Raw genomic sequence first — 25,118 nt, forward strand, 5'->3', positions numbered from 1 at the left:
ACTTTTGTGTTCAACCAAGAAATAAACCTCGACTGCTTTCTCACACAAACACATGCTTATGTGAAACAAGGCGGGGCTAGTAATTGTAAACATTAGAAAAGAACAGGGGTAATTCACATGATAAATGTCAACCAAAATGAAGCTATCAGCTGAAAGCAATTTCCTTGTGCTTGCCTGTGTTCTTTGCCAGGGACATGGGAGATTTTCACCCCTCCATCGATCATGAAGCCTCTGTTTTAAGCCAAGGTACACAATGCCCGCAAATTGCTGACATATGGACCTAGAATTACCAGAAAAACCTGCTATTTCCACGCTGGCCCTCCTCTGCCAAACTCTTGTTTATCCAATGACTCTGGTCTGTTTAGACCATTAAAGAAAACCCATCGAGGGAGACAGCGCAAAGGAAAAAGGGAATAAAAGTGTTATCTGTAGCTAGAAACATAACACCAAATACATGAAAAATTCTCTCAAAATCAGGCTTTTGATTGTCTATTGTTCAGTTTTTGTAGGAGTTAATCTAGTATTTGGAATCAGTTTGTCACTCTAATCATCAAATGACGTTGTGGCTTTAAAACAAAGTGTCTGTGCAAACTTGAAATTAAGGCTGTCTGACTTGTGGGTTCCTGCGACCAGAAGCGGAAGGAGCAAAACAAATCCTGATGAAGATGATGACACTGACCACATAATGGTACGGAAGGCCCACAGTTGGTGTAAACAGCAGAGAGATGAAAGCAGCGGCATGCGTGCGTGTCACTGCGAGACCGTTCTCGCTCAAACAATTCTTGTTATTGTCTCCATTTCAACAACTACTCCAAAAACTTACGGGTTTTTTTTTTTGTTGTTGTTTTTTTTTTAAAGTGCTGCTATTTAAAGACAAAGTGCAAGCCATTAAAAGCCTCTTTTCCTAATGGATGGCTGTGGTGCCAGCAGCAAAAGGTCCTCAATGTTGGTGCACAGGAAAAGTCCATTATCACTCGGGCTAAAGGGTGAGTGGAGCCTTTGAACCAAAAAGCAAGGAGAAGTAAAGAAAACAAGAGAGAACAAGATGACGCACAAAGTACAAAGCAATGTTTCTTTAATGGAGACCATTTATATTGTTCCCTTCCTGACTACATTGTGTTTAAAGGAGAGTAGCCATATTATCAATCCTCAAAATAGACACAGTTTAAAAGTGTTTTTTCCCCCTGAAGTACTTTTTTTCTTTTTTAAAGACGATGTGAAACAAATGTCTGGCAACTTGCTAACTGTATCTGTTTGGCCCATTTGTACATCACTGGAACAAACTCTCGCCACCAAGACAAACCCACAGCCAGTTTACATACGGAAGGGTGCGCTTGCGTTTCATAAACAGACAGCCCTGTGGCACGCAGTTTGATTAGGAGGCGGCCCACAAATCCCATTAAAAGCCCATTCGTCCCTGGTGTATTGTTTGTTTGAAGACAGGAAGAGTAACAGGGCTATAGAGGGAGGTGCACGGCGCTCTGTCGCTGTCGTTTTCCTGTCGGGTTCTGCTGATGCTCGTGAACAGATGAAGACAGATATCACACGGCAGCAGTGAGAAGACTGTTGCCAGGTTGTGGTCATGAACCGAAATGTCCGACAGAGTGAAATTTGTTTCTGAGTGCAATCCAAAGCTACCTCCTAATGCGAGCCAGTCCCTGTCTATTCTCAGCATGTTGACCGTGCGCATTTCTTTTGATCACTGCAACAACTCTTTGGTCTTGGCTGCTAGCAGCTTGTCGATGTCTGCCGCAACACTGTCCGCCATCTGCTGAATCTGTGCGAGCAGAGGGAGAAGAGGGCCAAAATATTAAAGAGAACACTTTTAACCATCATCAATAAGAAAGAAAAAAAAAAAGAAAAGAAAAGAAGGCAGCATATGTGGTTACAGTGTGACAAGAGGTTGAACTGAAGCTGTTTTATGTTCTGTTCACATGTGTCAAACATTTTTGGCAAATTCAGCCTGTCAGAAAGTCTAATCTGTGGCTTGGTGCATCTTTGAAAATGTTAAAATTATAGGCGACATCCACTGTTATGAATTAGAGCCCAAATGAAATGTCAATAACCAACAAAACCGATTAAAAAAATGTGTCGATGCAAATTATCTAAGTTTAATTTATGTTGCTGGAGCGGCCGAGTCACATTTCTGTACCCAGCGCAAGCGCCGCTGCTCTTAATTGCACTAAAGAACCGTTGCTATGGTTACGGCACTCAGTGTAGTGGAAAAAGTGGTGAAAATCAAAAAGACAGCGACTGAAAAGTGTGGGATCCTTTCAGACTGAACTAAATGATTGCACGATGTTTATTGTAATGCAGTTTTAGCACGACACCAGCATTTAGCACCGACTTCTCGTTAAACATAATGTTAATAGATAATGTCATAGAATAATTATTCTTTGTAACTTGGATTAATTTTTCTCACAACCTAAAAAAACAAATCTAGAGGCTTCTGGTTGGTAAAGTTATATTACGACTTTTAGATTCTACAGCTTATGGAGAACACTAACGTTAAAGGTGCAGTCTGCAACTCTTATAAAAGTGACTTTTTGTCATATTTGCTAAAGCTGTCCCTATGTAAGGACAGCTTTACATCAAACTAGTAGTTTCTGTGAAAAAAACAGACTCATTGAGTTCCCCCCTGCTGCTCCTGCAGCCTTTGGCAGATTGCCAGAGGCACCGCGACCGAGCAAAAAGAACCAATCAGAGCCAGGATTGTGTTTGATGGGCTGTCTGACAGCTGTTGCTCACAGGCCCCGCCCCTTTCCCAGAGCACCGTCTTTTTTACAGAGTATGATCTGGAGGAGTAGAAGATAGAATTGGTGACTTTTCTGCTTGAAAGGTAATAATTGTCACTTGATTTAATTATGTCTGATTTGTAATTGTTACACTAGAACTCTGTAGTGCATGTGTTGTTCATGTGCACGCAGCAGCCTCCGTCTGGGCTGCTGTAAGTGACACTGTGTTGTTGCTGCTGCTGCTGAGGTGTGGCACATTGAAAGAGAGAAGCGCTGCAGTAATATGCTTTTAACAGAGCATGTTATATTACTGCGATGTTGCTGTCGGGCTAACGTTAGCTTGTTAGCTCCTCTGAGGGACGGACTTTGGAATGTTTAGAGGCAGGGCAAGAGAGCAGTGGGGTGGTAGGAGGAGAAAGGGATCTGAGAGTTGCGGACTGCACCTTTAAGGTGGCAGATTCAATAGATTTGTAATCTATCAGAACTTTTCTAATTTTGTATTCTCATCCCCTCTTCTTCTTTTCTTGTGTGAGTGTGTTTGAAAGGATTCCTACCTGTTTCTCGACCAGTCGTATCGTGTCCTCTGAGTGCCCTTCCTTGGCCTTCTTGGCCTGCGTGACGGCGTTTGAGCGCACTTTCCTCAGCGACTCTTTTGCTTTGTTACTGAATTGTTTGGCCACCTTGGACAAGTTTTCCCTGTGCTCCCGTGTCACTCTGCAGGGAAAAAGAGGAAATATCTGATGAACAGTGCAGAGAACTACAGAAAATAGGGAAGGAGAAAAAAGGAACAAGATTTCCATTGTGGTTCTGTGTGAAAGATTACCCCTTCTTTCCAAGTGGCTATTTTAGAATTGACATAATAGAGATGAAATGTATTTAAACAGAATGCAGAACAATAGAAACATAACTACATTTATAGATTGTTTCACATTCTAAAACGTATGATAGAATTCATATGTATACATTCACTTTTTTTAATTTGATGACGTGAACTTGGAAGTTTATTTTTGGAATTTACTTAACCCATTTTTTTCTTACTTTTGTTTAACTGAAAACTGATTTTTTTTGTGCATTTTAGTTATAATGAACCTTACTTACCCATTATGGAAAAAAAGAGGTTGAATGTGAAGGCCAGGCCTCGATTCTCCATTCTTAAAAAAATAAAAAAAATTCTGGACTCGTTGTTGGTTGATCAAATTAATCAACTTAAGCCACATAGTCACGGAAAAGGATGGAGCCTTCACCAACTGTCCCCCACAAAGTTACGAACATGAAACTGTCCAAAATAGCGGAGTTGAGAAAGTCTAAAAAAAAAAGTTATTCCAACAGAGTTCTTGGATGTAACAGTTAAGACAGTTTGTGAAAAGGTAGATAATCTTAAATATCTTATTGATACGAGTGAGAAATCACTTCCTTAATATAACGGAGAATATTTTACCAACAATAAAAAAGAGACTAAATAAAGGTACGGAATAGTTTAGCTTGAGTCCTGCAGCCAATAATTAATATTCCTGTTTGAAGAACAAAAAATAAATAAAAATTAGTTGACTAAATAATTCAGATCAAAAAGTGTCACAAATGAGTCCTGTATAGCACAGAAAACAAACAGAAAAAGGATGAAATCTGCAGTGAAAAAGGCAAGGCAGGCTACACGTTGGTTTGGTGATCACGGCAACAATCAATTTTCTGAGACTCAGTTCTGAGTCATCCTGACAACTTTGCATTCACTTTGCATTTGTTAATCACTCAGAGTTCCACTGCTGCCTTTTTGTCCTTAATTTACTTTTTTCGCCTTGTTTTTTTTTTTTTTTTTTTGCCTCTGGAACTATTTGCAAACAATCCAAGAGCAGTGTCTATTTACTGCAAACAATACGGCCTAATTACCAATTGCACTGCCAATCAACAAGCGCCTTCTCTTTGGAAATGCAAATGAGGGCTCGGAGCGTGCCGAGGCTGATTGCAGGGGGAGAGCAGTCTGACTCTTGTGTCCCTCCTCCGCCAGACAAACACCTGCTGCTCTCGGCTCTCACACACACACACGCGCACGCACGCACGCACACACAGGGTGGCACTGATGTATATAGACTCGAGGATGCAAGGAAGTGTATATGTACCAAACATCTTTTCATACACTTAGTTAGGGGTGTGGAGTTTTTCTACTCATTGATGGTTTCTATTCATTGACAAGAAAATGTCAACAAACAGGGGAGAAAGTCGTTCGTTGCAGTGTTAATTTTGTTTAGTTTTTTCGCATTTTTAGTAGTGACAATAAAGAGACAATAATAAAGTTATATCAAAATATATTCAGATTTTCATTAAACTAATAAAAACAAAAAAGAATACCGTATTTTTCGGACTATAAGGCGCACTTAAAATCCTTTAATTTTCTCAAAAATCGACAGTGCGCCTTATAATCAATCTTATGTATGAAATTAATATGTCAAAATGTTTTAGTACAACTTTGGTAAACTATGAAGCTGCACTGCTTGATGGATTTTTGGCACTTTAGGGCTACCGTAGTCAGGCACCTCGTGGAGTGATATGTACCAGTACTGTGCTTCAACATACTGACCTGAAAAAGTGTTCTGTATTTTATGTGTTAAACCTGAACAATATTGAGAGTTATTGTTAATGAGTGGAATAAAGTTTGACTTAGACTATTTTGTTTCGCTTAATGTGTCTTAATAATAATAACAACAACAACAACAACAACAAACCGGCGCGCCTTATAGTCCGGTGCCCCTTATGTATGAAAATAGACCCAGTCAGACCCATTCATTGATAGTGCGCCTTATAATCCGGTGCTCCTTATAGTCCGAAAAATACGGTACACATTTCTTTTTTTGGAAAGTATCCAATCTAAACTACTTTGGTGGCCCGGAAGGCGGGAGAAGCCGGTAAGTGATCAAATAGGAAGTGAGTTGGTTGTGTTGGCGGACATAACACTTCCCATGTGGATTTACTCATTGATCACATCAAATCTGTCAATGTGTATTTACAAACATTAATACCATCCCATAAAAGGCAGATAAATGGTATTAAATCTTTAAAGAAAATGCATTAACTCTTATGCTTTATCTTTCAGTCAACTATATCTGATTTATAACAGATTTAGACGGTTCAAATCTTGATATCTTAGACTTTTTGACTAAAATTAAGTTGCATTTTAGTCAAAAGACTATGACTATGACTAAAACTAAACCAAAACGTTCTGTCAAAATTCATACTGGTTTGTTAAGCTAGTTAAAACAAATTGACTTTAAGCAGTACTTTATTCAGTCCTTGATCACAATTACATATATTGATATCTATGGTGATCTCTAAATGTTAGTATTTGGGTTGAATTTGAATCAGTTTAGTTTTGGTGCCTTCAGATGAAGTAGACACATTAAGTGTGTTTTTGAAAGAAGAAAGGGTAACGTTTCACTGATGGTTTTAAGGAAAAAGGAAAATAGGATTTGTGTGTGTGTGTGTGTGTCAGTCACACACTCACTTGGGAACGGGCACCTTGATGATCGTTCCGTCCACCTCGGGGTTTAAGTTCATGCTGCTCTCTCTCAGGGCACGGGCGGCCGCCGTTGTAGCCTGGAGGCACATGCACGCACACACACACACACACACACAGATGAGTGAATCACTGGTGCAAATGAAAAGGCAGCACTTTAACTGCAGGTAGCAGCTTAGATCCAGCTGGCAGTGATTAGGGCGATGTGTGTGTGCGTGTGTGTGTGTGTGCTAAGGAAAGCCTGTGCAGCGTGGAAACGCCTCGGGCCACTGTCAGCTCTTAGCCCTGTGGGACGGGGCTGAGAGTTTGCAGGGCACGGCGATGACCCCTAGTGACCTCACAGGAGAGTCTGCTTGTGCTTGTATTTGATACATGAAGACACACACAAGCTCACACACACACATGCACCAACACACTTTGGATGGGCTACAATTCTAGATTTATTCAATCCAATACCATCCAATTCAATCAATAATAATAATCCTCGAGCGCAAATTCTGTTTACACAATCCCCGTCAGATTTTAATTAAACTATAGCAAGCACATAGGACGTCTACAGTACACAATAATAATAAACAACTAGTCAAATATAGAGCAGCGGGTGTGGAACTTTTCAATTCTTTTTACTGCTAGGAGCAAAAAAACAATGTCTAGACAGCTACAGTAAGAATTTCCGTATCATAAAACCTGTTGTTGATATTTTCTTGATCTATCAAAAATGTGCAAAAAAAAAAAGCCAAACTACCTAATACAAATTGTAATAATGAATTAGATTTTATATACATGCAATTTTAAAGAAATATACAAAATGAAAAGAGGGAAGAAACAAACAAAAGCTTCACTCATGTAATGTGAACGATGTTCAGGTTATGCCACATAACACTGAACTATTTTTGTTTGTTTGTTTTGTTTATTTATTTATTAATTCGAGCGACATAAAAAACACACTGTATGTACAATACATAACACGTATTCAAAGGAGAACGTGCTCAAAAGGAGTAGGCAGAAGTTCAAGGAACTAATCGGTGCCTACCCCTCCTTTACATAATAACATTTTAAACTTCACATTTGATTTGTCATTATGTAAGAATACTATACAAACATATGCAGTGCATATACATACATATTTTATAATTTATGGTCGTTTGTAACAAAAAGTAATAGAAAGATAAACCAGAATATTTTCTTTTTCACTACGTTAAACTAAAAAAATGTGTTAAATATATTAATGCTAATGTTTTTACTATAAAACGCTGTAAGCATTTTTAGCGGCACAATCATACTGGCAATGCTGAAGCACGACTAAGCTCCTCCCCTTTCCCACAGTCAGCCCGTAGTCACATTACCCTCAACACAGCACGGCCCGATCCAAGTCATTAGGTTCAAATACTACGCACGCAATCATTAGAATTTTATATGTATGTGTCACTTTTTGGATGCGTTTTAAGAGTAATCAGCATTTACAAAAGTCTACATTTATTGTGGAGGGATGTGCTCATGGAGTACACGTAAACGTGCACACGTGTCCCGACCAAGTGTGCCAACGAGGCCCAATGACAGAGTTTAATGTGAACAAAACTAGGCCTGGCAGTGTGCGTACACCCTTTATTAACATTAATACTAATCTATGTGTCATTTGATGATAGTTGGTACAAATACTCAAAGTTTCAGATAGTGTGCAGGACTTAACAGCTTGACGTTGTTTCGATGTTCAGATTCGATGCCTCACATCTCTAAAAACTGATTTTATTCCTTTCTGTGCAGATTTGCACATTTTCTCGTGTTGGGTTTTAAACTAAACACTGGTTTGAAAAAAATAATAATAATAAACAAATCACGAATATCAACAGGGGAGCACTAAAGTGTGGTTGTTAGCCCTTCTTCCTTCCTTCAAGTAGCAATGGAGACCTGGGTTTTTGGAGAGTGGAGTTTGCATGTTCTCCCTGTGCCTGCATGGGTTTTTACTTTGTCTCCTCCCACTGACTACGACAGTTCTTACTTTGTTTTGGATGATCTACTTAATTTTTGAACAAAAAGTAGGTGTGTCCTGATCCAATATTATGTTGATGTTTGAAATCGGTCTGATATTATATGCACTTTAGAAGGATCTTCATAATATCTTATGTTTAAGGTAAACTAGTGGTTATTTTGCGCTTGAAAATTATAATATTTTGTTATTATTGGATTTACTGATGGTATTTCCGAGGGTTTTTTAATTTATGTATTTATTTTAATCAAATGGAGAATATTCTTATGTATTTATTTATTGTAGGTATCAGAATTGAAAAAGTGGAAGCATACGGAAAAGGTTTGATGTCTTTCTAAAAAGATGGGAACGTAATTCCATACATTATATGACAAGTGAAGCAAATCTTCAAATGTTTGAATAGTTCAAAACAGATTTGCTTAAAACTAAAACATCCACATGAAAAGGAGCAGGTGAGTTTATCAAAATGTGAAAATGTACAAAGCACCAAAAAAAACAAAACAAAAGTCTTCATCATTTCCTCTTTATTTTCTCCACAGCTCCACTTTCTCGACAGCTCTTTCTGGCTTCATTCACGGGGGAAAAGAAATGGGAGCGAGATTAAAGGAATTTATTTGTGTGCATTAATTTAATTCATGCGGTTTCTTTTTCCCTTGTTAAAAACCATCCGGAAAGCGTGCCTGGTTACTTTCTTTGAGTGTTGGGTGATAGATTCATCCTATACTCATGTTTGATTGTTGTCAGCATCAAATTCATCACGGTTTCCTCTCTGTGCTGACCACTCGGGAAAAACAGCAAGAATTTCAGAGGAACGGTGCAGGCCGGGTTCTGGTTAATATGTTGGAGAGGAAGAAAAATTACACCGAAGTCCGACATCAAACACTCAAGGCCTGCTTCAAAGCAAATAGACCAGCGGATGGAGAAGAATGCGCGGAAAGAGTTCCACGAGACACGTAATGAACACGGTGCTTAAACACAAATACACACACACAGAAAAATGCTCCTGGATGGAAGCATGCTGCTGGAGTCCACTGTGTCTTCATAGGCTGATCTTAATCAATGAATAGAAAACAATGGTGTTTCTGCAGCTCCTGGTAATGGATAGGGCTCATTATAAACCAATTAAGTGAGTGTGACATGGATAATGCAGGACGTTACAGGGTAGTGTGTGCATGTGCATGTGTGTGTGTGTGCATGCCACTGTCATTGTGTGTGGTCTAACCTTAAAGTTTCTGGGAGGACTCACAAGGGAACCAATTATTTTAGCTGGATTTCCAGAGTGGAGGCGTCGATACGTGCTGGGATTTGCATGAAGATGTGCAAAATTTATAAGAAAGAAAATTGCAGACGGCCTTTAACTCTGGCCTTTATTATATGTAAATTTAAAGTATTTTTTTTATTAAACTTAGAATTGCACAAGTGAATCTATTGCAGTTCAACGCATTCCATAATGTTACAGTGAGTAACAAAAGGCCTTTTACCCTTGGCCTATCAACGTTTGTTTTGTTTTTTTCTTCTTCTTCATATTGATTGTTTTAGTTATCATATAATATAGTTCCGGATGGAGTTTCTTGTTTGACTTCACACATGCTTTATATGATTTAAAACGTGTTGCTACACAAGGAGAGTATGCAGCACAGAATGATGCATGTTTGAGCTTCAAATGCTGGTTGCGGGATAAACTCCAGCCACAACAATGAGCGGCCCTTGGTTGATGGAGCGAGTTTCATTGTAGGTCCATGACGGAGCTCAGAGATGATTAAAAGTACTTAAAATCTATTGATGACTGGATCTGTATTTTGTGTTCGTTTATTTACTTTGTTATTATACAACTATGTATGCACATATGTTGGTTTGTTTATACTGTATGTACATTTTTAAAAACTTGGAACTGTAAGATGTAATGTTATATTTGTATCTGTTCCCAATAAAAAAAAATGTAATTACAAAAATAAAAGGACTTCAAATCAGTCTATCTGTTGAAACCGAGGGGCAGCTATACAACCTCCATTTGTATAAAGCAATAACGGAAGATGATTGAAGACTTCTGAGCACATATATCTGCGATATTCATCAATTATCCAATCAGCATGTTGTTTGGACAACACAGAAACGAATCTATGAAAATATAATCGTTTTTTAATTGCCAACGAAGCACTTTCTGCTTCGTTGGTGAATGAAACGCTGACATTCAGAATGTTAAGCTAAAAATTCTTACTTGTGTCAACTTTTCCTGGCATGTTATTGTTTCTCATTAGTGTCTTGGTTCATATTCTGAAAAGACAAGTATTTCCAAAGATTTAAGAGACATTGTTTAGTATCTGACTATATCGTATTGCGGCACGTAAATCGTGAATTGTATCGTATCGTCAGATTCATAACAATGCACACGCCTACCCTCCACCCCCGATCCAGGGGTACCCTGTGATTTCTTATTGGAATGGGTTAAGATCCCTGATTGGATTGAGATGTGGGGAATTAAGGCACACATGGACCTCGATCACACAATTTGATTTTGCTATTTCATCACTACTCTTCCTTTTCCTGGATCATTTTTGATTGACATCAACTACACCATATTAGGAACAACACAGAAGAGCTGCACATTAAACGATGGTTGGACCATCCCCGTCTTCCTCAAAGTGCCCCTACTTTGTGACTTCTAATGGAGGAAAACAATGTCCGTTGATGCCACTCACTACAATGTGCCATTATAATTAATCCGTGTACCCTTCGTTCTTTGGTTATTCCGTTTTAAAACCAAATCAAAATAACAAATAAATGGTGTGGTTATTTTGTTTTACTGACTTAAAACCAAAGCAGAAACACAGAAAAATAATTAAAAAAAACAGACAAGCAGCGTTTTTCTGTTTTAAAACTAAATCTTGTTGTTTGTGTGATATTTGGATATTTACGGGGAAACTATGGACGAGAGCTTCATGTTTTAAGCTCACCACACAGAGGGGACACACATACGAGGTGGACTATTACTCTGCGGCGTTTGATGAAATGATCTTGTAGCATGTTGTCCACCTCTCGCTGATGGCAAAGAGGTGTAATTTGTCTGTCGATGACTTTCCGTTAAAGATTTATTGACGCTGGAAGTACGAATCTGTGAATATTTTGACAATTTTACCGAACAATGTTTTACGGTCCAAATAGTATCCAAATAAACTGATGACTCAGCTTGACTATCGACTGTGAGCCTAGTGTGAGGAACAATAGATGTTAGAACTTCTACCATTGCAGAAACAATTACACAGCTTTTTTGAGGGCAGTAAAAAAAAATTATTTTGCACGTTATAAGACCGCGAGCCATTAACAGCAGCTGTATACACAAACGGCAGTTGATCACAAGAAACGAGGAGCACCAGTAGATTCATTACACCACCTCTGGTTTCTTTAATCACATATTGTGTGCATGCTTTCTGTAACATCCATTTTTTGTTTTATTAATAACATCTCAATTCACCAGTTCATCAGTAATGTCACTTGTGCTTTGCTCCTATTTTGTCCAGGAGTAAAAGTCCGTCTGTGTGGTGAGATTAAAACATGAAGCTATCGTCGTCGTTTCCCGTAAATATCCAAATATCACACAAACGGAACAAGATTTAATCTTAAAAGATAAAAACGCTGCTTATCAGGTTTTTGATGCTTCTGTATTTTGATTCATTTGTTATTTTGATTTGGTTTTAAACGGAATAACCAAAAAATGAAGGGTACACAGTTTATAATGAGGGGTTGACAAATTGTAGCTTATAAGTGATTGACTGACTGGTATTATGTGAACTAGTTTGACTCAGTCTCAGATATTGCAGACCCTTGTGTTGAAATAAAGCACAGCTCTCACATTAGGATTTTCCAGACCACCATAAAGTCTGCATCTACAAATGTGAGATGACCCTATGGACTGACTTTCTCAGAGGAAATGAGAAAGAAGAAAAGAAAAAGAAGGCAAAAAAAAAAAAAAAAAAAAACCTAAGAAAAATAATGCATGCCTTCCTAACCTGAGGGTAAAGTGATGTCATTTCCTATCCTGTGACAACTCAACCATAGACAGAACCGTGCACAGTGCACACACACACACACACATGCAGACTTTAGTTACTATCTTTCACCTTAAGAACAAAGGGCTTCCAGAGTGATCCATCAATTAGCATGAGAGTATAGCTGCTAGATACAGAGCCGGGTCCGATTTCATTTACTGGGAGGGATGTGAGGTTTGAGTTCTGGACTGGCTCACTTTTCCCTCTGTGAGCACCATCTATCTGTTTGTGCTTTGGATTATTTTTACAAAGCTTAGTTACTGCACGCATGGCTTTTTGAGGCAAATACACACACGGGTCGGAAGAAACTTAACTCGTGTGTGCAGTAGTGTACGGACGTAGAGGGATGATTGTCTTACTTCAGGGAAGCTGGTCATGTTGACCATAATGAGCATAGGTGACTTCATGGAGATCTGACCCAGCTGATTGAGTGGGAACTTCCCATCTGGAGTCGTTACGACAACGTGATCCAGAGCTCCTAAAAAACAAAGACCAATGGATACGTTTAATTACCGTACTTTGATTAATCTACGGACAGAAAATTAAGACACGTTCCTCATCTTGACATTTGCAAGCCAGACACTCTGATTTATGCGTGAAAGGATCACACGGAAACCAGAATGCTCATAATTTAACTTGCATTGTTTAACAGCAGCAAACACAAAATGCACACTTTTATTGTATTACAGCCTATATAAGTTCACTTCAGTATTTTCAGGCTTTAATTGTTGTTGCAACTTGTGATGATAGTCATGTATTTATCAACAAACTAACTTGAACAAAATGATTGCTAATAAAATACCATCTTTTACACGTTTTATTTGATATTGGTAATCACACAAGAAAATATGAATTACGGTAGACAAATGCTGCAAAGGAAAAATATCATGTTAAAAAAAAATATCCAATGTTGGGACAACTTTAGAAGTAGACATGAGTATAGATGAGCTAGAACACAAGACTTGAGTATTTAAAACCAAGTTTCTTTTAGGCAGATTTAATGTCGTTCAAAAAACGTTTGAAATATTTAGTCTAATATTAGGCGGCAGCCATTTTAAGTCATTGCTGCTTGATTGTGATTGGACAGTTCCTGTATGTAGTTCCTGTTAAGTTTCGATACGGTACCAATATTTCAGCCTTGAGTATTGATACCGATATCTATCAGATACGATATCAGCAGGGATCATACATACTATTGTTACGTATTTTGTAGAGTGGAATGTTGGAAAAGGCTTGATCAAGTGAAATTACAATGGTATGAGAAAAACTGACCCATTTTTTTTCATTAATCTACAATTTAATAGAATAAATAAAGATGGATCCATTTCAAAGTGCAATATAACCACTAATTTAACTTAATCCTAAGAAAATTCTACAATAGGATACATTAAATAAAAAACAAGTTAGAAAACTGGGAAAAAAAACCAAAAAAACCATAACGATTTAGATTCACTTTAAGTTATTTTTACTGTCAGATATTAGTTGTGTCAGCTGCTAGTGCTTTTATCAGACATTTTAGATGCAGGCTGACGTAATCTGATCACATTATTTTGGCTGATATTGATACCGATTTCCGTTATCAATATTGGATCATCACACCCCTATTGAGCAATGTCCTTATGAAGTGACTGTATGTGGCTGCAGCAGTTGGATGCTGAAAGAACCCAATGGATACAATTACAGAATAATTAATTAATAATAAATAATGAATCGCCCTGTGTGTGTGTGTGTGTGTGTGTGTGTGTGTGTGAGTTTGAACAACAACAAATATACAACATGACCTGCGTTATAGTCAGTTGTGTGATGCACCTGTCCTATGTGCCCCTTGAATTAAAATCCAAGGTGCACAACAATATGATAGTTTCTAGGGATGTCCCGATACAACTTTTTCACTTCAGATACAATACCGATATTGCAGCCTTGAGTATTGGTCAGTACCGATATCGATACGATATCAGCACGAATCATACATACTTTTATTACTTATTTTGTTGTGTGGAATGTTAGAAAAGTCTTGATCAAGTGATGTTACTCAGAGAACAATAGTCAGCAACAGTAAGTATGAGAAAAACTGATCCATTTATTATTAACCAATTGGTTACATACATTTTAACCTTCAACATAATATATACAGTATTCTACAATTGAATAAATGTAACATAATATATATCGGTGATTTTAGATGCAGTCCGATATTCATTTTCTGGCTGATATCGGAAAGATATCCAATATCAATATTGGGACAGCCCTAATAGTTTCTAGAAATATTTAGTCTCCTTTTGCATTGCATCCGTTTTTTCCATAAAAAAAAGAAAGATTATTTTGTTTCCTATATCAACCCATTGTGCGTCCTCTCCATGCACTTTCTGTACTTATTGTGAACCTATTAAAACCGTAAGGAATCCATGAGTAAAGTTGCTGTTAAAGTGTAGGCCAGTGGTTCCCATCCAGGGGTACGTGTACCCCTGGGGGTACTTGAACACATTGTAGGGGGTACTTGGAAACATTGATGAATCTATTTCCAACATGCCGAGTCATATTTAAGCCTATTTCAGACACTGTACATGCTCATCCAACAGCTTTTCCACCTGTTGACAATAAACAATATTGTGGACTTAATATCCTACTTGCACGTTACTAAAAAATTGAGGTAATTATGTTCTCTGCTATACAATAATTGTAAAGCACAAAATTGATATTTAGTGTGCGTTAAAAGTACAGGTTGACATTTTCAAGCTATTAACAACATGTAAATAAAACAACAAAGGTTACTAAATTGGAGTTCTCCTAATCTGAAGAGAGGCCTCGGGGGGTACATGAGACAAAAAAGTTGGGAAACACTGGTGTCGACTACTCCGTCTGGGCAAAGTTGCAACAATGCAATTTTCCTTTTTTAAATGAACAAATATATAGACGTAATATAACACATACATAGATTAAAATAAAATGTAAAATTATAGTTTTTTTAAAGAGTAGCGGTGGCAAGGTAGAATATTTGCGTCTTCCGTTGCTCAAATGCATCAGATATTGCTGTAATTTATATATTAAATAAAATATGTCTATTATTTTCTTGCTATTAACTCTAAACTATACCATTAGGCCGTAGTATTTCAGCTTACAGGTACAATACATTCCCTGACAAAGCGACTTCTATCCTGATCATCTGTGTAGCGGCTCTATCCGTCCAGCCGTCTCTCCTTCTCCATCTGGCTAACCTCAGATGCAGTGGTTTCCTGCTCCTCCTACTCTGCCTTACATCACTCCCTGCCTGTTGATCCAGTGGGGGCTGAGCTGATGATGAAGGAGGTGATGAAATACAATCAGAAACAAAGCTAGAAAAGTTGATGGTAAATGTGATGGAATAACATCCTAAATCAAGAACATCCAGTCAGGCGATGACCTCTTTACCCAAAGATTCTTCTACCTGTCCGCCTTTGTTATCTGTGCCACGACAACGAGCACAGTCACATCTGTAAGTAGTTTACCAGGGCAGACAGATAGACAGCCATTCCTTAGGCTACAGTGATAGATGGGAAGAAGTGGGCACATTGACAAGGATGTAGAGGAATATAAATAAAGTATAAAATAGGATGCACTAGTCTGTGATCTGTTTCAGAATAAAATGTAAGCTCAGACGGAGAAAGTTGAAAATTTAGTTTCAGAAATAATCATTTAAAAAGCCTTTTATTCTGTTTGAGCATCCTCATTGGCCTTAAACTATGGGATCAGGGAAAATAACAACAACGTGGCCAAAAACACCATCTTATTATTATTAAACTTGAAATTTAGCCAGAAATAAATAGCAAAAAAATGCTATTAGAGATTATATACTGAATAATTTCCTGCTTCAACTCTCCTGACTGCGATGAGTGATTATCACCAGGCATCCTACAGAACAGGATGACTTCAGTGCATTTAATACATGCACGACTGACATAAGCATACATGAGTTTGATACAACCTAAAACAATAACTTTATAGATTATTGAGAAGTTTAAAAAGCTTAAATATATTAAAAAAAAAAAAAACAACAACACAGTAATTAGTCACTAACCTTATGAAAAAAACATTTAAAAATTGTCTGCATCTTTTGGATGAAAAAAACTAGTTTAAAGCTACACAAGGCTTTAACGTCACCCTATTTCCTCAGTGCATTTTTAATCATCAACATATGTTATTATAGTTTTTCAACTGGACATCATTGTTTTTGATTCAAATAGTCATTGATCATTAATATCAATTGTCCTCCATTAAAGTTATTTACCCTGTAGTTTTGGTTAAAATTTAGGATCTTTGCTTTCTCCCAGGACGTTTGGATAGATTTGATCCCTGGTAGATCCAGAGTGTGCATGTTCTCCTCAGATATTTTGTGTATCATCATCATCAGGTACTTGGGTTTCCTCTACAACGTAAAATGGATGCTCGTTTATTCATTGAACAGAGAGGAGTGAATCTCTCACGGGGCCCTACCTGATATGGGATGAGATTTTAGCTCAGGGGCCAAATAAAAAGCAGTTTAATCTTAAGTGGGTCACAAGAATTAGGGGGGAAAATGAGCAATTTGAACATTACTGCCCCCAAGTTTTCACTTTACGCGACGTATAAATAATACATGAAGTATGTAACTCAATAAAGTGACAGATATTGGTCCCTGCAAGATTTTCTGTTTTAAATTTCATTGATTTTGTGACCAATTTTATTTTTTAATTTCAGGGAAATTATGTGAACTAATTTCAGATTTAAAATGACTGCAGTCATGTGAAAAAAGCAGGGGAAAAATATATGATCCTCCAAATATTGTGGAGTTTCATTGAATTTGTGTCTTTATTAGGGCTGAGATATCTACACCTGGTTTATTTAGTAATTTAGACAAATTACTAAATAGAGGGCCAGATTTGACCCCCGGGCCTTGAGTTTGACACGTGTGGTATTGATGAATGAAGAAATTAATCTTCGTTTTTTCAAACCGAATCTACCACAATAGCACTCTTTTATTTTTTTATTTTAGCAGTCCCGAACCACTGAGCTGTGTTGTCCTGCCATTGAAAAGTTTAAGAGCTTAGGATTCACTTTTTTCTTTTCACTGGATTTTCCACTAGAACATGTTTATTTTTAAGGCGTGAAGCATGCATTGTGCCAACTTCCTGGACTGAAACTGACACATTCTCTGGGTAAAGCCGGGTTACCAGATGGCTCAGGAAGCCGCACCACTACACGTCAGTTCCTGGGGTTTAGTGTGCAGGCGGACAGGGAAGCTGAATAAAAGGATACAAATTTTAAAAACTGTTAAATACAGCTGCACGGACATAATTTAAAATGTTTGACTGTCTCTACAAGAGTTTGTTGCTTAGTCAAAAAAAATAAAAATTTATGGCATGATTATAATTGTAATTTTATATATATATATATATATATATATATATATATATATATAATATATAATTGTAATTAAATTGTAATTGAGTTGAGATAATTTACTTTGTGAATGTAATTGACATTGTCAATTATGATTTAACACAAAACTGGGAAACCATGCAGTTCTACACATATGTAGTTAACAATAACTAAAATATGTTTCATATCAAGCTTTCCCACATTTTACCATTTACAAAAACTGAAATCTAGGGATATACTGACACACAAAAAAGGCTGAGACGTCCACATCTAAAATATTAAAACATACATTTTCATTGATTAGGAAGCCTAACGAGATAACCAATAAATAGGAAAGAAATTAGATGTTAGATATTTGTTTTTAGTGTATTTTACAGCTGATTTAGGACCCGCTATCATGAGAGATGCTAATAGAAAGCTAAAAGCTACCTTGTATTAGGTTATGTATTTCTAATCTTCATGTAATTGAACTTTGGTAATTGTAATTGGTTTTCTGAGAATAAAAAAAGATTGTAATTTGGGAAAAATGCTGGTCACTGTAATTGAATTGAATTTGAACATAGGCAATTGAAAACGTAATTGCACCTGAAAAATGTAAATGACTGCCCAACCCAGTTTGACAGTGACACTGAACGTTCCTGCGTTAACGTTCGACCTCACGTTAGCGAACGTTCATGGAAACGCACCTTAAACGCAGACCAAGCCACAAACGCACTCTCCTGTGTCTAATGAGAGCCAGATGAGACGAGATGAGATGAGAGCTTTGTGGAACAAGCACGCCCGCTTTCATTGAAACAAACACATACACACTCGGACAGCTGACGTCATTTCATTCCGTCATCTCATCTCTGCTTTGTGCTGTCAGCTCTAAGTCCTGCTGCCTCCGTGGATTACTGTGCAGCTGGACAGAGGAGGAAGGGATGAACGCAGCGGCCAGGGATCGACTGATGGAAGGAGAAGACGAAAGGATGACGCAGCGGATGGAAAGACATGGAAATAAGGACATAGAGTGGGCTATTGAAGATGTGATGAAGGGATATATTGAGATGAGAAAATAAATGTTTCCCTGTGGGTTAATGAGAAAAGGTTTTTGTTTTTTTTTGGTTTTGACATGAATTCATGAGGAGAGGTGAAAGACAAAACCCACAAAAGCAGTCTGCAAACCAGTTCACCAGAGATGTAATGAGGGACGGTACTAATGATATCTCTGGTTCCATTACAAGGTTTTCACTAGTAATAAAATGTATATGGAGAAAGTGAAAGTGCCCTACTTATGTTAAAGACCAACAAGGTATGAAATGCAGACTTTTTCTGCTCAATGCAGCTGCCTCGTCCCACGGGAGCGTCCATTACACTCCCCACCTCCGACTTCCCCAGTCGGACACTAATTTGTTAGAAGCCTGGGACACGAGGTCACGACCTGGATGTAGTTGGGGAAACTGAGGTCGAGGGGACATCACATGTAGCTCACCTCAGGATTAGCCTCTGGGATACACGGATTAGAAGGAGGAGATGCACTTTCATGCTCATGTAACATCTATGATGTGCAGTTCAGGGAAAGTTTACAAAAGGACCTGAGACACGACAGCTACATTAAAGTAATGTGCACTTCATGGACTATTCAGACTCTAGTAGTTTTGGTTACTTTAGTATTTGAATTGAAGATAAAATAATAACTGCACGTCAACATCTGAAGTCAGTGAATTAAAAAAAAACTGTGTAGGATTAATTGTCCTTTATTAACAAAAAAACCAAAGGGATCTAAATTAAACCGTGAGGTCTTTATGGTGGTTCACAGCTTTTGATTCCAGGTTTGCATCTTCTCCTTCAGTCTGCATGAGTGTGAGGTAGTTTAACTGACCTTTGTACGGTGTACATTTTAGGGCATCCTCAGGTCTCAGAGTGAGGTATCAGTTATCAGGAAAACTTTTGTCTTTTGTCAAACCAAACGCTGTCAAATGACACGGCCTCAGGCTTCAAAATAAAAGTCATCAGACTCAACGGCATGACACGACACGGCATATTTTGAAGAAACCGGAAATACACATGACGTCATTCATATGTGCTGCTTCGTATACGAGAGTAAGTTGAAAGCTGTTATTTTCTATCTATTTTAAAGATCAAAGGTAGGGTAGGTGATTTTCCAAAGCTAGCACGATTTTGAATGTAGCTTCCCCACTTTTGCCCCCCTCCCCTATGTGCTCCATCTTACTCACATGCACGAGCACCGCTGCTCCAGAAGCAGACCTTAGCTCGTCGCGTGTGTCGTGTAGAAACTTTGTCGTCTCATTCAGCGAACCGTCTTTTTTCATTGGTCGAAGTTTTTACAGGTTTACAGTTGCTACAGATGACAGATTTTCTTTGTTGTTTTTTCAGAGCACATTGAATCTTAATTTCATCAAGACAGAAAGAAAAATTTAACCAAAAACTTAAAAAGTGTATCTGGAGAAAATCGCCTACCCTACCTTTAAGATATATCAACGTTTCATTTAACTATGTATTCATTAATCAAACAATACATTGATATATCTTTACTTTTAAAAAATAAAAGGCAAGAACGGCTTTACAACTTACTTCATCATGTGTACTCCGGTTCCTTTTGATTACATTGCACACAAGAATGTCTTCTGAATTAATCTTTTGATAATCGCAGTTATGGATGCTGGGACTTTTAGATTTATAAATTTTAAGGAATATATTTTTTTAATTGTTTTACAATTTTTTAAATACTATGTGGCAGATTAGTTAACCTCTGCTCATGTTTACATCTGTGAAACTCTGCCTCTGAAAGGCTTTATTGTAGCCTTTAAAACAGGGTAATATTTTCCTCAATGTCTCCATATTCTTAGAAGAAGGAAAAAAAAAACAGAGGAAAATAAGAAGAAAAGAGGAACAAATGAAGGCTTTGTAGTACCTGCTGATGTTCTGATACTGAGGCTGCGCGTGAATTCGTCTTTGAGCGCACTGACAACAGCAGTCATCTCCCCCTTCACCTCATCCAGACTGATGATGTCCTCCACAAGAGATGAATTAATATTCACCTTTGCTGACTGACCTTTTGCTTTGGCTTGAGGGACGATTGGGAGCAGAGAAGAAAAACGTTAATCAGAGATTTTCGTTCAAGATGAAAAACACTACATGAGCCTTGTTGTCTGACCTTTTGCCTTCTTGGTGGCGTAGAGCCTGGTGGTGCACACGGCAGCATGAGGGTAGCTAATGTTGTTTGGGTGAAGAAGCAGCTGAGAGTTTATGGTGGAGGTCGCCAGAGGAGGCCTGATATGTTTCACCAAGGACTGGAATAGCAGAGGTCGCAGCAGGCCCAGATGATACAAAGCCATCACTGTGGAAAGATGTCAAAGGAAAAGTAGGCGTCAGCACTGGAAATAACAAGAAATGGGACATCGATAATATTAAGTTTTCATTAGCATCATCACCTGATCAGCTTTAGATTAAAGTTGAGTCAAAGTTCAAGTGAAAACTAGTGATGCACCAAAATTACGGCCACCAAAAATGGCCCAAAAGAGCATTTTTGGCTTTCAGCCAAAACACTTTTCTCACCAAAACAGGATGTTGTGATGATGTGAGCAAACACAGCGGCTGCTGTCTGGAAACGGACCAACTTGTATTTCAACGGCTGTATTTAAAAAATATCCGAGAAGCAAGAAGACAGGCATCAACATCCCCCGCCAAATTGGTTCCAGGGCAATAACGCCGGAAAAAAATAATTGCTCACTTCTCATTTTCGAACTCCATCAAGGTATTGATACTATGAAGCCACACACTAAATTTGGTTACACTATCTTAAACAGTTTCTAAGAAAAGCTGTCCCCTTTGAAGGTACCTCTAACAGAGTAAAAAATATGGAACAAGGGCAATAACTCCGGAAAAAATTATTGCGCGCTTCTCATTTTCGAACTGCATCAAAGTATTGATACCCTGAAGCCACACACTGAATTTGGTTATCCTATCTTAAACAGTTTCTGAGAAAAACTGTCCCCTTTAACTCGGACGGACGGAGCTCAAACCTATATCCCCCTTCCACAATTTGTGGCGGGGGATAATAAAGCATCAAAAAAGCAATGGTTGAGACGGAACACGTAAGTGTGATTTATGTTTCTGTGTCAAGTCGATGCTGTAGTTACGTGTCACCCTCCGTTAACACGGACCCCCACACGGCAGCATGACGCATGGCTGCACATCAGCAGCATTTATCGGGTTTCGGAGTCTGTCAGCGCACATTTCACAGCAATCCTCTGATCTTCATCATGACTGTACTTGGTCCGCGTTATGAGGATCATTACTTGGATGAGATTAAACCAACGTGCACAAGAAATGCTCCACGTCGCAATCGAAGCACACAGAGCGTTGTGCGTCTTGCGTCTGTGTGCGTTTCCAAAAACATGCTTGGATAATAAACACAGAGAAGCTGATTTTCATCAAGAATTTCAATGCACTTTGTGTTTTACTGAGAACATATTTAATTTGACTCTCTTCCAGCAACCCAGTCTGTTATAGGTCTGTACAATATGATTTAATGTATGAGTGGGGTCAACTTAAACATTTCAGTTTTTCTTCATTTAATATTGTACAATGTTGTAATGTCAGCGCTAATTGAATGTTTTCATATTTTTCATTGATTTATTCTTTGAAGCATTCATAATAAGTTATACAATTGCAATGTTTTAATTCTCGTGAGGTTAGTACACATTCAGAGCCATAAATGTAATGATCCTAATAATTTGCATACTAATTTCTTTGGTTTTGGCCAAGAGTTCTCATTTCGGTGTATCCCTAGTGAATGCATTGTGGGTAACGTTTGTCAGCATTATGTAATGCTCTAATCAGCCACCAGGAGGTAGGCTGACATCTTTTTCAACCTTATTACACCATCACTGACTTCTTGTTCCATCTCAGGTGCATCATAGCAATTACTACAAACACTATTAATGCAAATACAGCAGAACAACATTAAGGATCATTGTGTAAAGATGAAGGCATGTCTTAACAAATCACTTTTAATGTTAAACTTGTCAGTCCGATAGACTATCACAGAGTTTTAATATCATACATTACATGCGAGGCAAGGGAAAAATTGTAAACAGACGGTTCTCTTTACCTTTGACCTTGTATAGTAGCCGAGTTACGTGCGATCATATTGATAAACAGCATTACAGGCCATCAGGTGCATACACTTACACTATCTTTTCCTCCATGCACACAAAACCCACGCCTCTTACAGCACAAGCTGTTTTTTTTTTGCAGGGGCATTCTGAATTTGAATGAATCTGTCTTTCATCATGCACACACAAGCATGGACAAACCCAGAACTATTTAAGGCCGCAGCCAGACACTAACACACGCTTTAATCTTTCACAGTCAATGGCTGTGAAGTGGTTGCGGTTTTCTTTGTCTGCCGTGTGTGTGTTTATACCTGTCACCTGTGAATAGAAAATTATCATCTTGCTGTGACACTGGAACCGCAGTGGTTTTCTTAACACATTAAGTCCTGAGCTCTGGAGTATTGGTGTAAAGTCCAAACATTTTAGAGATGCAACAGTTAGACTGGAACACGGAGCAACGTCTCCTTTTTATAAAAAAAAAAAAAAAAAAAAGCCTGTAGTGTAGGAGGCGTCCATGGTCGACGGCTTTCCTGATGCTATGATGTGATACGGCACACTGTGGCAGAACTGATAGGCTGGCATGTGGGATGCTGACGGATCTCTTTACAGAGGAAGTGGAGCAGAGAAGGTGAAGCACAGGTGTTCACTGGGATACTGTAGCGGCCTCATATCCTGGAGATTTTACACACATACACTTTGCTTTCTTCCAGCTGGAGAGATCTAACGCTCTCCATGATCACTATACAGATGAGCCACACATAGGAAACCATAATAAAACAAGAGACACACACTGATAATGTTCTATCGCCTTAAATCTACCAAAAACCAAGTAAACAAAATATGTGTATTACTTATTTAAAAGAGCTCGGGCTTGTTTCAATCACACGTTATCATCGAGAGGATACTTGGTGGACCAGTGTGGATACTGTTTATTGTATGGATTTATTTGTTTTAATGTATTTTATTTCACTTTAAAATTACAGTTTCGATTTACAAACCATGTCCATGGTAGAAATAGGATTCATTATACAATATTTATGAATTAATTTACATTGAGGACTAAGGATGTCCAGATCCGATATTGATATCAAATATCGGTCCGATATCAGCATTGGAATATATCGCCCTGTATCTGAAATGCTCAATAAAATATATTGTTTTTAAAAAATTTATTAAGGGTATTTTTCAGGATCTTCCCTCATCTTGTTTATTTTATTGTAAAATATTCATATACAGTATTTAGGGTAAAAAAAAAGGGTAAAAAAAAAATCTATGTCACCCATTGGTTATTAATAAATGGGTCAGTTTTTCCTTATACCTACGGTTACAGACCATTATTCTGAGTAATATTAGTAGATCAAGCCTTTTCTAACATTCCGCACTACAAATAAGTATCAGATCAACTTTATTCATTACTTTTATGGTATGCTCATTATCTTCTAATATCATGTTATGTGGATTAACTATGAAACTTTATTTAAATGCTAAAAAGAAATCGTGTAGACAGCAACAAGACCAATGAATGAGGAAAGACTAAACTATTTTATTTTTTTTTTTAAAGTGTTTTCTCTTAACAAAGAGGTGTATATCAAATAATGCAATTATTACTGGCATTAATGGTTAATAAAAACAAAAGTAATAAATAAAAATAATATCTTGATGGTTGTAAATAAAACTAAAATAATGCATTTGTTGACACATTTACTGCGAAGTAATATAGTATCCAATCACAATCAGAAATACTTCATAATGATTATGAATAAAATTATTCATAATCATGATGAAAGTATTTCATAATGAATAAAATAAATGAAAACAAAAGGTGAAAAGAAACACTAGTAAAGGATTCACACATGAATAATTAAAAAGCCTGGTTCTTACTCGAATATTAGGTATAAATGGACATAGGACAGAGCAGTTATTTATTCTACTTTAAATTAATATCCACATGTCGAGCCTATGCTGTACATGAGGCGTGAAGGTCGCTGTGATCATGTAAGCATAAAGAACTGTCCTTTCTTAAGCCAGAACAAACGATAACCGAGTCAGTACACGTTCAAATATAGGTCTGAATCAGGAAATGCATTCACTCAGCTGCTAAAGTCTTAAAATATGTACTTACTTCCAGTTGTAATTACTGCAGCATGCAAGCAACCAAGAAAGACGTGAAGTGTTCAGTCGTCATAAATAAGCGTCGGGGTTTTTTGGTCCATTAAGTGCTTCGAAATCAAACCGGGCTGCACCGAGTGAGTGGAGCTACGAACCAGGCAGACAAAGCACCGTATGTGGTAAATTTGGCAGGTGACGGTGTCAGAATCGAGCGCTCCCACG

At 37.8% G+C, this 25,118-nt stretch overlaps 1 protein-coding gene across 1 annotated transcript; it reads right to left on the minus strand.

The window, feature by feature from the left end:
- Positions 1 to 1,058: 1,058 nt before the first annotated feature.
- Positions 1,059 to 25,044, minus strand: mrrf (mitochondrial ribosome recycling factor). Its single transcript, XM_028463560.1, has 7 exons — positions 24,910 to 25,044; positions 20,825 to 21,007; positions 20,582 to 20,734; positions 12,633 to 12,751; positions 6,229 to 6,320; positions 3,290 to 3,449; positions 1,059 to 1,777 (listed from the first exon to the last, which is right to left on the minus strand). Coding segments are annotated over exons 1-7 (786 nt in total). The 5' UTR covers positions 24,911 to 25,044; the 3' UTR covers positions 1,059 to 1,699.
- Between the last annotated feature and the right edge of the window lie 74 nt (positions 25,045 to 25,118).

The sequence above is a fragment of the Gouania willdenowi genome, chromosome 12 (assembly GCF_900634775.1).
Source record: "Gouania willdenowi chromosome 12, fGouWil2.1, whole genome shotgun sequence".
NCBI classification, from domain to species: domain Eukaryota; kingdom Metazoa; phylum Chordata; class Actinopteri; order Blenniiformes; family Gobiesocidae; genus Gouania; species Gouania willdenowi.